This window comes from Blennius ocellaris (assembly GCF_963422515.1).
Source record: "Blennius ocellaris genome assembly, chromosome: 5".
In the NCBI taxonomy this organism is placed as follows: Eukaryota; Metazoa; Chordata; class Actinopteri; order Blenniiformes; family Blenniidae; genus Blennius; species Blennius ocellaris.
The window spans coordinates 17,682,077-17,695,322 of NC_137654.1; the positions used below are offsets into that span (position 1 = coordinate 17,682,077).

The 13,246-nt window shown below is 40.1% G+C and overlaps 3 protein-coding genes across 3 annotated transcripts; 2 read left to right on the forward strand and 1 right to left on the reverse strand.

Annotated features, from left to right (window-relative positions):
* Positions 1 to 5,422: 5,422 nt before the first annotated feature.
* LOC308130487 (UDP-glucuronosyltransferase 2B9-like) lies at positions 5,423 to 7,018 on the forward strand (the record flags this gene model as incomplete). Its single annotated transcript, XM_080496890.1, has 1 exon — positions 5,423 to 7,018. One exon carries the CDS (start codon positions 5,423 to 5,425, stop codon positions 7,016 to 7,018), a length of 1,596 nt encoding a protein of 531 aa, XP_080353016.1.
* A 1,675-nt stretch (positions 7,019 to 8,693) lies between these two features.
* On the forward strand, positions 8,694 to 9,647 carry LOC308130488 (P2Y purinoceptor 1-like; the record flags this gene model as incomplete). Its single annotated transcript, XM_080496891.1, has 1 exon — positions 8,694 to 9,647. The coding sequence occupies one exon, from the start codon at positions 8,694 to 8,696 to the stop codon at positions 9,645 to 9,647; it is 954 nt and encodes a 317-aa protein (XP_080353017.1).
* Positions 9,648 to 11,263: 1,616 nt separating this feature from the next.
* Positions 11,264 to 12,223, reverse strand: LOC308130489 (P2Y purinoceptor 1-like; the record flags this gene model as incomplete). The annotated part of the gene is made up of 1 exon (XM_080496892.1): positions 11,264 to 12,223. The coding sequence occupies one exon, from the start codon at positions 12,221 to 12,223 to the stop codon at positions 11,264 to 11,266; it is 960 nt and encodes a 319-aa protein (XP_080353018.1).
* Between the last annotated feature and the right edge of the window lie 1,023 nt (positions 12,224 to 13,246).

The window sequence follows — 13,246 nt, forward strand, 5'->3', positions numbered from 1 at the left end:
ACAAATGGAGAAGAGGAGCATCAAGACAAACAACAATTTCAAGTTCCCTGCTTCAGTCCCTTGTCGAGTGTATCTTTACAGCAGAGAACAGAAATTGCATGTCCGTAGCAGCCGGCGGTTATGAGGAAGGGGAGACAGAACCCAGTGAGTTTCCAGGCAGGAATTTTCCTGGAACCTCGCAGTCTGTGTGTTTCCTCCAGGCACTCTGGTTTCTTCCCACAGTCCAAACACCTTCTTTGGAATTGTAAAATTGCCTCGAGGTCTGAATGTGAGTGTGTGCTTGTTTATGTCTGTGCGTTTGACCTGTTATGGACTGGGATTGGGGATTGGCTCCAGCACCCCGTGACCCTGCGGAGTATTCAACTGTATAGAAGTGTCAGGGATCAAGCAGTAGGCAAACAGGTTTCTTTGAAAAAGGGTTTTATCTACCCAACAAAATACAACAGACCAATAAAGGTTTCTTTAACAGAAAATGAGGTCAACAAAACAAACTCAAAATATCAGAAAAACTGAGATGTTGACGTAACAAAGTGACCTCCGCAAATGAGCTACTCAGGGGTTTATATAGTGATCGGGTGAAACCAACTAAAACACAAGGGGGAAACAAATACAAATGACACTACACAAACTAATGGTGGGGAAATTACTAAACCTAAAAGAAACCCCCCTCTGCTATGTCGGAGATGGTGGGGCCAACTGCTTGGAACAGCCTCTCGTCTGTTGCCCCGCCTTTGACACTGCCCAATGACTCCTCCCATCAGCATAGTAACTCAAAAATAGAAGAACATAATTAATACAAAAGAAATGTGGCAAATGATAGTCTTTCAGTGTAAAAATGTGTGCACTTCATTCAAACAGTGAAAGACTAGAAAATCAATTATAATTAAATGGAATAAATCAAGTGTGCGGTGCATATGAAAAATGTTTAAGGTGTGGCTGACTGTAAACAAGGAAGTGAGGTGAGGTGAGTGAAGGCAGCACCTGCAGGCTTTACTGTGTGGACTTGTCCGTCACATGACGACGGATGGATGGATGGATATATTGAATATTTTACTGAGCAGGGATATAAATACATACACTTACACTGTGAATATAAAATAAAACTACATCCAAGAGCTGAAAAGCTCAAGTCATCACATTCATTTGTGTTTGAATTTCAGGAAGCCTTTGCTCATATCTTACCACAACCTTGTCTGAACCTTTCACGGACACGTCAGGTTCAAACTCCAGAAAACACAAGTACCAGTGTAGATTGATATGTGTGCTTTTAGAAGAGTCAAAGGTAAATGTTATCACCCACTTTTGGTGCAATTTCAAACATGGCCAGAAAAGTCATGTTTAGAACGGAAAGAAAGAGTCCTGTTCACATTTGTGTGTTTTAATAGCTGTCATTTAATATAAATAATTCCCTTTGTTTCCTTTTTCTTACCACTTGGATTACTCTCACAAATTAAACTTTTGTTTTATTCCACTTGAATCAGATCCTAAGAATTGTTCCTAAAATTATCCATGTTGGAACATTGTAAAGGAGTGATTCAGCAGCACAGCATTTCTTTCATAACAGAGAAGGGTTTAGAGGGGATGGTTAAAATGTAACTTTAGCTGCAGTGGAGAGGACCCAGAAAGTATTCAGTCACTGCCAGAGCTAGACATTCACAGAGTTTTGACCAGAAGACTACAGATAAGCTCAGACTCTGGTTTGTTACAGATTTGGATGGAAAGTCACACTGCTTGGCACTACCGAGTCTTGAGGTGAGGACTGATCTTATGTAAGTTCAATATTGCTTTGTTTTAATGTATATCAGTATCTTAATAAGATTCTTAATCGCCTAGTTTTATTGTATTTCCTTGTAAAGTACAATGAATTGTCAGTGTCTGAAAGGTGTTATACAAATACATTTACACTGCCTTCTCTAGCAGGATGGTGTCATCCTTAATTAGGGAACTTTGCATCTTTGCTCTAACAAATGATTTCTGCTGAATGAGAAGATGAGCTTTTGCAAAAAAATTAAAGCGTTAAAAAAAGATTATAATTAAGGGAATTTATGAACAATTTAGTGAATGGGACAAGTTGATTTCCCATTGTAATCGGATGGGTAAGAAACCAAGAATCAGATACAAAATTATGCATTTGCCAAAAGAGAAAGGGGGTGTAACATTACCAAATTTAAGGAATTACTATTACGCAGCACAGTCAAAACCAGTTGTGTGTCTTTGTGATCCACAATTTAGAGCAAGATGGAAGGAAATAGAAGAGGCAGAATCTAGAGGACCACCATTCCAAACCATAATAGTAGATACATTAAGAATTAACCTCCAAGATAAAAACAATCTTTGGATAAAAGTGACTCAAAAAATGTGGAGGAAAAAAATTAAAAATCATAATCTGAAGGGTACAGAGAAGATACTGCAGTGGTGTATATACGACACAGACTTTTTCCAAACAGGACAGATAGTAGAATTAAAACATGGAGTACAACAGGGATAACTGCATTCTGTTACTTAGTACAGAGGGAGGGCTGTAAAAAGTTTTGAAATGTGCAAGAGGGAATATGAATTGGAAAACAAAGACCTTTTCAGATATTTATAGCTAAAGCATTAGTTGAATGAGCCCATGGCCAAGGGATCAGAAACATTGGACAGTAACATACTAAAGGTATTTGTGACAGACATTACATCTGGAGCTGGACGTTGAATAATATCTAACCCATACAAAAGCCTACAGGAATCCTCAAAACTAAACACCCACTGTGTTAAAAGTAAATGAGTAAAAGAAAGAGGAGTGCTGATAGGGGCGGCATGACAGGGGTGGAAAACTATAATGAGATTTTTGATTACCCCTCTGCAAACTAGACATCAAGGTGTTGGTACAAACTGTTGGAAGTTATGTAGTTGAACTGAGGCCAATCGTTACCACATATTCTGGAGCTGCCCAAGACTCATATCTTTCTGGCGAGAACTCCATAATAGTTTGGAAACAATACTCCAAACAGTTATCCCTTTTGAATGTCTCACATTGGGTCTGGGAGCTATACAACATACTCACACCTTGACAAAGAAGTAGTTACAACTTGATGCCCCAACATGAGATGACTGGCACAAAACTATACATGACATACAGGTACATGTCAAAAAATAAGAATATCATGAAAATGTTCAATATTTCTTGTCACTCATTTCATCGAGTCAAACCCATATACGATATAGGCTCATTATACAGAGTGAAATATTTCAAGCCTTTATTTCTGGAAATGTTGATGATTATGGCTTACAGATAGTGAAAACCCAAAATTCAGTGTCTCAGAAAATTAGAATATTGTGGAAAAGTTCAGTTTTGGAAAGTCATGGTGTCACACCGTAATCAGCTAATTAACTCAAAACACCTGCAAAGGTTTCCTGAGCCTAAATGGTCTCTCAGTCTGGGTCAGTAGGCTACACAATCATGGGGAAGACTGTCATTTACACCCTCCAGAAGGAGGTTAAGCCACAAAAGGTCATTGCGAAAGAAGCCGGTTGTTCACAGAGTGCTGTATCCAAGCATGTTTATAGAAAGATGAGTGAAAGGAAAAAGTGTGGTAGGAAAAGATGCACCAGCAAAAGGGATGACCACAACCTTGAGAAGATCGTCAAGCAAAATTAATTTTAGAATTTGAGGAAGCTTCACAAGGAGTGGACTGAGGCTGGAGTCAGCGCATCAAGAACCTCCACGCACAGACGAATCAAAGACTTGGGACACAAATGTTGCATTCCTCGTGTCAAGCCACTCCTGAACAAGAGACAACATCAGAAGTGTCTTACCTGGGCTGTAGACAAAAAGAACTGGAGCCTCATTTATAGAACATCCCGTAGGATTCCTACTGGAAATGTACGTACGCCCAAAAGCTGAAAATGGCGTGTGCCCCCCAAAATTTGGATCAATAAAACCGTGCATACGCACATCTGCATGCACTTTCCTTTTAATCTATTACTTACAGTAATTTTTAATGCTAATTACCAACCATAAATCCCAACATAATGGTGCCCCGTGGGCGGACTTAGCATGATGGTCGCCCGAGGGCTGCACAACGTAAAGCCGCCCGCGTGAGGCTGTTTTAAAACCAGTATTGTCACAATATCTGCATAATTTATCCAGAATTGTCTGTTTAGTTTTCCAACAGATAACTTTGTGTCTTGCCGAACTTAGTTTTTCTAAGAACACGTTACAGCACTGCGAAGCAAAGTCAGTTGTGTTTGTGAAGTAGTTAGGGCCTTTTTCTTGCATTTCCATGCATTCTATTGTTTCTGGCATAGAGATAAATGTACACCAACACAGCTATTGCTCACCCAAGGTGCTAAAACCACCCTGTTAACTTAACAGGTTACAGTTGGAGCAATTAGCATAGACTATAGGAGTGTAAGTCACAGGTTTAGCTCTCACCTGTGCATCAGCAGCAATATATAGAGTTGTAAGCCACAGATCTTACAACAGTCTGCATGCTAATCTTTGCTTTACTAACTTGTTAACTCACAATCCTACACATAGGAAACTTACATAGTTTGAATTAATAGTTTTCAACTATTAATTCAAATTCCTGACTGTTTAGCATATCTTATGAGACTGATATAACTGATTTGGCTATCATTTCCTATTAGGACAGGTGGTGCTCCGAGGTATCTGATACAGATCAGATAAAATTTTCAATATCATAATTAATAACTCTTTGATAATTATTAATCATTATCGATAGCCAACCACAACATAAATAGTGATCCTTATGAGGTACATGAGCCTATATCATATATGGGTTTAACTCTGAAATGAGTGACAAAAAATATTGAACATTTTCATGATATTCTAATTATTTGAGATGTCCCTGTATATATCATGGAAAGACTGTCATTTTCTATTAAGATGTTATCAATTCAATTTCGGAGATGCTGGGAAAAAAATGGGTTGTAGGTATTGCTCCACGAAGTGGTTAGCAGTCTCTCGTCAGAGCAGATAGTTCCTGGTTAACATTTGAGGTTAACTGGTACATCAAAATTGCATAAGCTTTCAATGATTAACCTGTCTTTTCCATTCGCTGAGATTGGCTACTGGATCCCCACCCTTCACTGACACTATTTCATTTACTGAGTTTTATGTCACAGATGTCCAAATAATGCTTGTTTGCTTTAACATTTACGCCAAATAAAAACTAGTCATCTCAAAGCACTTTTTGGTGTTTAAACCATTTCACTTGAGCAAGCAGAAGTGACAGTGGAAAGTAAAAACAGGAAGAAACCTGCAGAACCGAGTTCAGGCCAGAGATGGAGGCTTTCCGCTGTTGGGTTGGGGTTAGGGGATGGAAAGAATGAATTATGACTTTCAAAGATTATGTTGGACATAATGTGCTTCTTCTTCTCATGTTTATTCACAAGGTTTTGTGTCTCTTCCACAGCAATGGAGTTGTTTCCGGCTCTGGCAATTCTGATGTGTTCAGCAACCCTGCCTTCCCCCTGTGATGGTGGAAAAGTGCTGGTTTACAGTGCGGATGGAAGCCACTGGCTCAACATGAAGATCCTTGTGGAGGAACTACATTCTCAAGGCCATGAAATCACTGTGATTCGTTCATCCACCAGCTGGTACATCTCAGAGTTCTCGCCCTATTACACCTCCATCACAGTCGTCCAGGAGCAAGCCCAACACGTAGAAAGCCAAGACTCCATGTCTGCTTTCTTGAAGAAATCAATAGAGATTCGTCAGAATAGAGGCTCACTTTGGGCCTTTTTTCAGTTTTATAAAAGCATTTCGGAATTATTCGGAGAAAACCATAGAGTTGTGGCAAATCTAGCCATGACAGTCCTTGAGAATAAAACACTGTTGAAGGAGTTGGAGGACACCGGATTTGACGTTTGTCTGACCGATCCTGTTTTTCCCACTGGAGTGCTTTTGGGACACTATCTTCACCTTCCTTTGGTTTTCAACGTCCGCTGGCTGTTTACTGGGGAGGCACACATGGTTGTCGCTCGTTCACCCCTGTCCTATGTCCCTGAAGTCTTCTCTCAGTTCTCTGACAAAATGGACTTTTCTCAAAGACTCAGAAACGTAATCTATCATGGCATGATGATTTACCTGTACAACTTTTACGCCAACCCACCATACCAGGCTGTATGTGATCTTTATTTTGAACCTGATGTCACCCCTATGTCCCTTATATTAGAGGCTGATATCTGGCTGATGCGGGTTGACTTTACATTTGAGTACCCTTGTCCCACCATGCCCAACATTGTCTACATTGGAGGCTTCCAGGGTAAGCCACCCAAACCTCTTTCACCAGATCTGGAAGACTTTGTGCAAAGCTCTGGTGAACATGGGGTGATCATCATGAGTTTAGGGACTCTACTGAGCAACCTTGGGCCTGAAACTACAGAGATCTTTGCCTCAGCATTCGCCAGCCTCCCTCAGAAGGTTGTATGGAGGTACATTGGACAAAGACCTGCTACCCTGGGAAACAACACCAAGCTGGTTGAATGGCTACCCCAAAACGATTTACTGGGCCACCCTAAAACAAAAGCTTTTGTCACACATGGTGGTACTAATGGACTTTACGAGGCCATCTATCATGGTGTGCCAGTTGTGGGCATTCCTCTGATTTTTGACCAGTTTGACAACATTATGCGCATGACAGCTCGGGGCGTGGCAGAGATGCTTGAAATAACAGAATTGGATGTTGAGGCAGTGAAAAATGCACTGAAAAATATTCTGGACCCAGAGAAACGATACAAAGAGAATATGCTTAAACTGTCACAGCTGCATCACGACAAACCTATGAAACCCCTTGACAGTGCAGTTTTCTGGATTGAGTATGTCATGAGGAACAAGGGTGCACCACATCTGCGCACCGAGTCTTATAAGTTACCATGGTATGCCTATCACTCTCTAGATGTGATGGCCTTCTTTCTAGGATGTGGTTTGCTTTTCATTGCAACAGTCTGGTTTTCCGGCAGATGTCTCATCAGAGCTTTGATAAAGACCAGGAAACCAAAGGTTGACTAAACAAGACGAATCTCTGAAGCCTTAAAAGTTAACACGGACAGATTAGAAGCTATAAAACACAAGCAACTCAGCATAATTCCAATCACTGCTTGATTTATTCAGTTTTATTATTGAAAATGTTTGTATGATACCACTGCTTTTCATTTTAAACAATTGGCAATAAGTTAAAACAAAGATATCAGCAATGACCATCACAACTGCTCCAATGGTTCAAAGGCTAGTTCAAATTTATATTTACTCTCTTGATAAGATATTTCTTACAACATGTGGTTTGCTACAATCTAGTTTTCCTTGCATATAAGTGTTTTTAAATTTACAGTAACGACTTCATGAGGTGGGCCTGTGTGGGTGCATTTTTTAAAGTTGTTCCCGCTAATCAGTGAGGCATAACTTCTGTAACCAGCAAGATGAATAAATAAAAGGACTTCTGTGTAGAAGAACAAAACATGTCTGGCTTTTCTGAATAATGTCCAAATGTTCATGTTTTTACACAATAATGGATTGTAAACTATTACTATTGTTTTGTATGAATGCACACATCACTATTGGCAAATGATTTCTTCTTACACACAATAAGTTTTGTAAGTCCATCAAAGATGTAGACTGCACACAACAAACTAGTGCAGCAGCAGCAAACAAGATGCCAGAATTAATAAAGACATACATTGTATAAACAAATTTAAAAAAAATACACGTAGTGTACATGTATGGAAATGTACACTTTTAGAATTGTTTTTGCAAATCTGGTTCAGCTCTGAAAATAGAGGAAAATACAGAAATGTGTGCATCTTGATATCTTCATCATGCGCTCTCTTCTGGAATGTTTTTTGTTATTGTTGTCGATAAGTATGAACAAATTAATTTATGTCCATGATTAACATTTTGATGGGATTGTATGTATTGAATTTTGTTGGTTATTTTCTTTCTTGTGATGTACTGCTACAGTACACGTGTACTTTGCTGAATTTGCAATGACTAAGCTCAACAATTAAAAGCTACCGGTACTTAAATGGCTTCTGCTTTTTGGTTTGTTTAGATTAATCAAACTTTCACAAATGACATGAGAATAAGGAAAAATGTTACATATCATTTTACTGATTCTATCAAAAAAACCCAACCAAAAAGTAATTTTTTTTTACATCTGATATGGTCTTAAACAGCTCAGCTTTAGCATTATGACAGTAAATAGAAGAACATCTCTCCATCAAGGTTAGTGGGTGGGAAATATAAGACGGGAAGTGAACATTCTGAAAGATAATATTGTGCAATTGTAAGAATTCATGCAAGTTTGACAAAGGCCTATTTGCAATGTCTTGATGTCTGGGTCAGAGTAGTTCAAGAACTGCAGCTCTTATAAGATATTCCTTGTCAACAGTGGTCCGTATGTGTCAGACTGGTCTACAAACGTAAAATAATGGTTATGAAGGGAAAAAGCCTCACTGAAAGAGGTGGGGAGTCAATTCTTGCCCGGGTGTTCTAATCCAACAAACAAGTGGTTGTGTAGCTCACGCTGCGGCAGATGCTAATGCAGGTTCTAACAGGTTAGTGGGCGGTGGCATGAGGGTGAATTATGCAACATCTGTTGAAAACCAACAAAAGAAAAAGTTGCTTTCGATTCTTGCTCATTTGTTCGGTCACCGGGTAGGAGTTCACAAACTTCTCTTCAGACAACAAAATGGCCATAAGTAACATCAGCAAGTCTTTTGAATACAAAGTGCTGCCGGCAGTTTACATCTTTGTATTTTGCATCGGTTTGCTGACAAATGGATGGGGACTGAAATCTTTGCTGCAGAAATGGAAGAAACTTGGAAACATAAATATCTTCGTTCTCAGCCTCGGACTTGCCAACCTTGTGTACTTGCCATTTCTCCCGTTTTTGGCTGCCTACTACTTGATGGGATCGAAATGGATTTTTGGGAATGTCCTCTGTAAGGTGACAAGATTCTGCTTCAACCTCAACCTGTATGGCAGCATTGGGTTCCTCACTTGGATAAGTGTGTACAGGTATCTGGCTTTAGTCCATCCAATGAGAGTGAAAGGAAGAATTCGCGTCAGGCACTCTGTGGTCATCTCAGTCGTGGTATGGTCACTGGTGTGCATCCAAAGTCTACCGGACATGTTCTACGAAAAAAAACGTAAGAACAATTCTCAAAAATGCTTTCACACCACCTCGGAGGAGTATATTGAGGATTACATGAAGTACAGCCTCGTGTGGACACTCACTGGATTTTTCATCCCACTTCTCGTCACGCTGGGCTGCTATGGACACATAACCATTGTCATCTGCTGCAAAAACACACTGGATAAGGCACTGAAACAGAAAAGCTTGAGGTTGTTCTTGACCTTGATTCTTCTGTTCTCTGTGTGTTACATCCCCTATCACATTTTCAAGAACCTTACCATCTATTCAAGAGTTCTGCAAAATAAGAGAATAACCTCGCCGTGGGAAAACACAGTTTTCAGAGCTCATCAGATAGGCCGTGGACTCGTGTGTCTGAACAGTGCTCTCAACCCACTCATTTATCTCCACCTGCATGCTGTTTGTTCTCAGTTCAGACAGTTTGCCGACCGAATGTGTCGGTTTCCTACTGGCAGAGTGATTGTGGCACAAGCTGAAGAGCAGGTTTAACAAGACCCGAGATCCTAACACACTGAGATCTTGGTCTGGGACTCATCGTGCTCTGAGGTGACTGCAGTTTCTACAAAAGGGTCTGTTGCTCTCTTAATGATGGTTCAACGGTTTTGTGTGTGTGTGTGTGTGTGTGTGTGTGTGTGTGTGTGTGTGTGTGTGTGTGTGTGTGTGTGTGTGTGTGTGTGTGTGTGTGTGTGTGTGTGTGTGTGTGTGTGTGTGTGTGTGTGTGTGTGAAACTCATGTAAAAGGCTTTAAAACTGCCCAAGTGATTAAAAAAAAAAAATGTCATTTTGATTGTTGCCTTACTTTTCCCCTGGGTTTATATGAATATCTAATAAAACTAAAATTTTAGAAAACTATAAGATGTCTTCGTTATCACATAGAGTAGTTATGTTGTGCATGGTAACAAAAAATGGAAGTTGGAAGTTGGGAAAATGACCCACAAGGTGTCCTGTCAAGACAAACACCCATCGCTACACGACTTTAACTGATTTTGACAAAGCCAGCATGAACAGCTGAGATAGGTTCTGCATCTTGCATCTAAAATTTGTCAATAAACATTTTAATTTTATGGTTTTATTGTTCTTATCACACACTTCAAGGTGACACAGTCAAGTATTCAGTATTTTCATGAAAAGGTTGGACATTGTTTTCAAGCATGTATTTACTTGTTTGGTTATTCATTCCTGCATTTAGGGACTCTCTTGTCAGCCTGCTCTGGTTCGCTGCAGTATTCATGCAGAAATTTAAATAAAATGCAAACAGGGTGCTACATTCACACGGTTCATTATAATGCAGATTTGAACATTTTCTGTACCTCACTTTACTGTGCTGCATAACACATTTAGTTGTGTTGACTGGTTTTGACTGATGACGCACAATATATTATTACCCAGTCTATTATCATGCATTAGTCTTAGTGCTCAGTTTTTTCTGGGATAGGTCTTCAGTTCATCATAGATCAAACTCACACACCTCCATTGACAGCAGTTTATAGTGACCCTGAAATACACCAGAGAAACCCACACATGCACAGGCAACCCAAGCAAACTCTTTACAGAAAGGCCCTCAATGAGGTGAGCGTGATAAATACAACAAGTCCTGATCATATAATTATGCAGACAAAATGATTAGATAATAAATGATATAGTGTGCTCAAATGTGTTGGAGTTTTCCTTCCACGAGGTTTTCTTTTATTAAAGATGTAACAATGTGACAATAAGAGGTCAAAAACATTGACCTGTGTTCAGCAAGCCACTTAGATTCAGGTGGACATATTCTAAATCACTGTCAAATGTGGCCCGTTGGATGTGAAAATGAATCTGGCAAAGGCAGAGGTCATCAGTCCATCACAAAACAAACACACAGAGAGATGGCAATTTAAGGACACCAGTTAACCCCACAAGATTGTCTTTGGACTAAAACCACACAAGAAGAGATGGAGAGATGCATGGCATCGTTTTTGAAAAGCAACATAAAATTGCTAAAAGTGAAGAGAAAGTCTTTGACACTGCTATTAAATGTGACTTTAAGCTGTTTTAACTGGAGTTGGTCACTTGTCTTGGAAGACGCTTTGCACATTATAACATCCGGGGTTTACAGAAGTCTTTAAACTATAGGTGTGTTGCTTGAGAGCTTGTCGTGGGTTTTTGTGAAAACATCAGGCGAGTTTGCTGCAGCCGCTTTCTGAGCTGTGAAGAGATGTCCTCACTTACATGAAGATAAACCAAAGGGTTGAGAGCACTGTTCAGACAAACAAGGCCACGACTTATTTGATGAGCAATGTAGACTCCATTACACCACTGAGGGATTATCTTCTGTTTGCCAAGAACTCTTGACCAGAGGTTGAGGTTCTTGAAGACATGAAATGGGATGTAGCAAATGGAGAAGAGGAGAATCAAGATGAACAACAGTTTCAAGCTTCTCTGTTTCAGTCCCTTGTCGAGTGTATCTTTACAATAGAGAACAGCAATCGCATGTCCGTAGCAGCCGGTGGTTATGAGGAAGGGGAGACAGAACCCAGTGAGTGTCCATCCAAGTCTGTATTTCAGGTAATCTTCCACATATTCATCAGATGTGGTCTCGAAACACTTCTCAGTGTGATTTCTGTCTGATTTCATGTAGAACATGTCTGGAATACTTTGAGCACTCACCAACAGCCACACCACCATAGAGACCAGAACAGAGTGGGCGACGGTTATTCTCCCCATCACCCTCATTGGATGGACGATGGCCAGGTACCTGTACACGCTGATACAAGTGAGAAACCCAATGCTGCCGTACAAATTCAGGTTGAAGCAGATTCTTGTTATCTTGCAGAAGACGTCTCCAAAGGTCCATTTGCTGTTGTTGAAGTGGTACACCATCAGAAACGGGAGAGTGAGCAGATACAGAATATCTGCAAGTCCAAGGTTGAGAAGAAAGATTTTGACATCTCCAAGTTTCTTCCAATTGTGCAGCAAAGACTTGAGTCCCCATCCATTAGCGCAGAGTCCAATTATTAACACTGAGATATAGACAGCAGGCAGGAATCTTCCTGGAAACTCGTAGTTTGGACATGAGGTTTTATTCATGGTCCTCTGGATTTAAGGTGGTATTCTTTCACGGGTTGAGAGCGCACTGGTTGTTTCCGAGTACCAGATCGCAGCACATGCTGCTGAAAGACTTCCTGTTTTATAAACCGACACTGAGTTTTATAAACCGACACTGAGTTTCTAGGAAATAGCATGTCGTGAGCGGATGAGCTCAAAGCACACATAGATGAGATTTTTTTTAATTGTCATTGTACAGTCTTCTACAATAAAATGTGATCAAAAAGCCTTAATTCACAGCAGCATAACAATAGAGACTGTAAATGACAAGCAAACAGATAAACATAAACAGTACTAAAAGAAATACAGGATATAAAATGTACAATAAGGAATACAGAATATATTTTAAGACATTATATACATTGAAAGGCACAGTGTCTGAGTTGGATTCAGTGAATGCAATGCAGTCCAGGTTTGGCTTCAAGCACAGATTTTATGTCTTTATCTTCTCTGTTAGTCATTTTAGGTTGACAAAACCGCTATCAAATAAACACAACTATATTTTTGCTCGTGCAGCTCGCTACAGATGCAGCCAGCTTGCGCTGGAGAGTGAACTCCCTGACCATCCAATCAGAGGGCTTGAATAAACTGACATCACGAAGGCCCAGACTCGCCAATATCAAAATATGATTGATTGGAGCAGCCACGTGACAGACACTAGTTTTACACTGCAGATGCCTGAAGAATTAAATCTGAAGGCCTGAGGGAGATTTCTTTAGCCTGGCAGTAGATGATAGCTAAAATGTGATTGGTTAAAAGCTTTAATGTGGAAGTATGCGCCTCGATGCAGTGCAGCCGGGGGAGAGGCGGACAGACCATTTGGAATTATTTAATAAGTATTCATGGACAAAATATAATCAACATCAGTCTGGGATTCAGATCGTTGTCTTAGGCCTGCAGAGAAGGCCTTGAAGGCCCCGACGGCCTGCCACTGCTGGGATTACTTTAACTTGACTTGTTTCTATTCAGTTAGCTAAATCTAAAAGATTATCAGAAAGGTTCTTT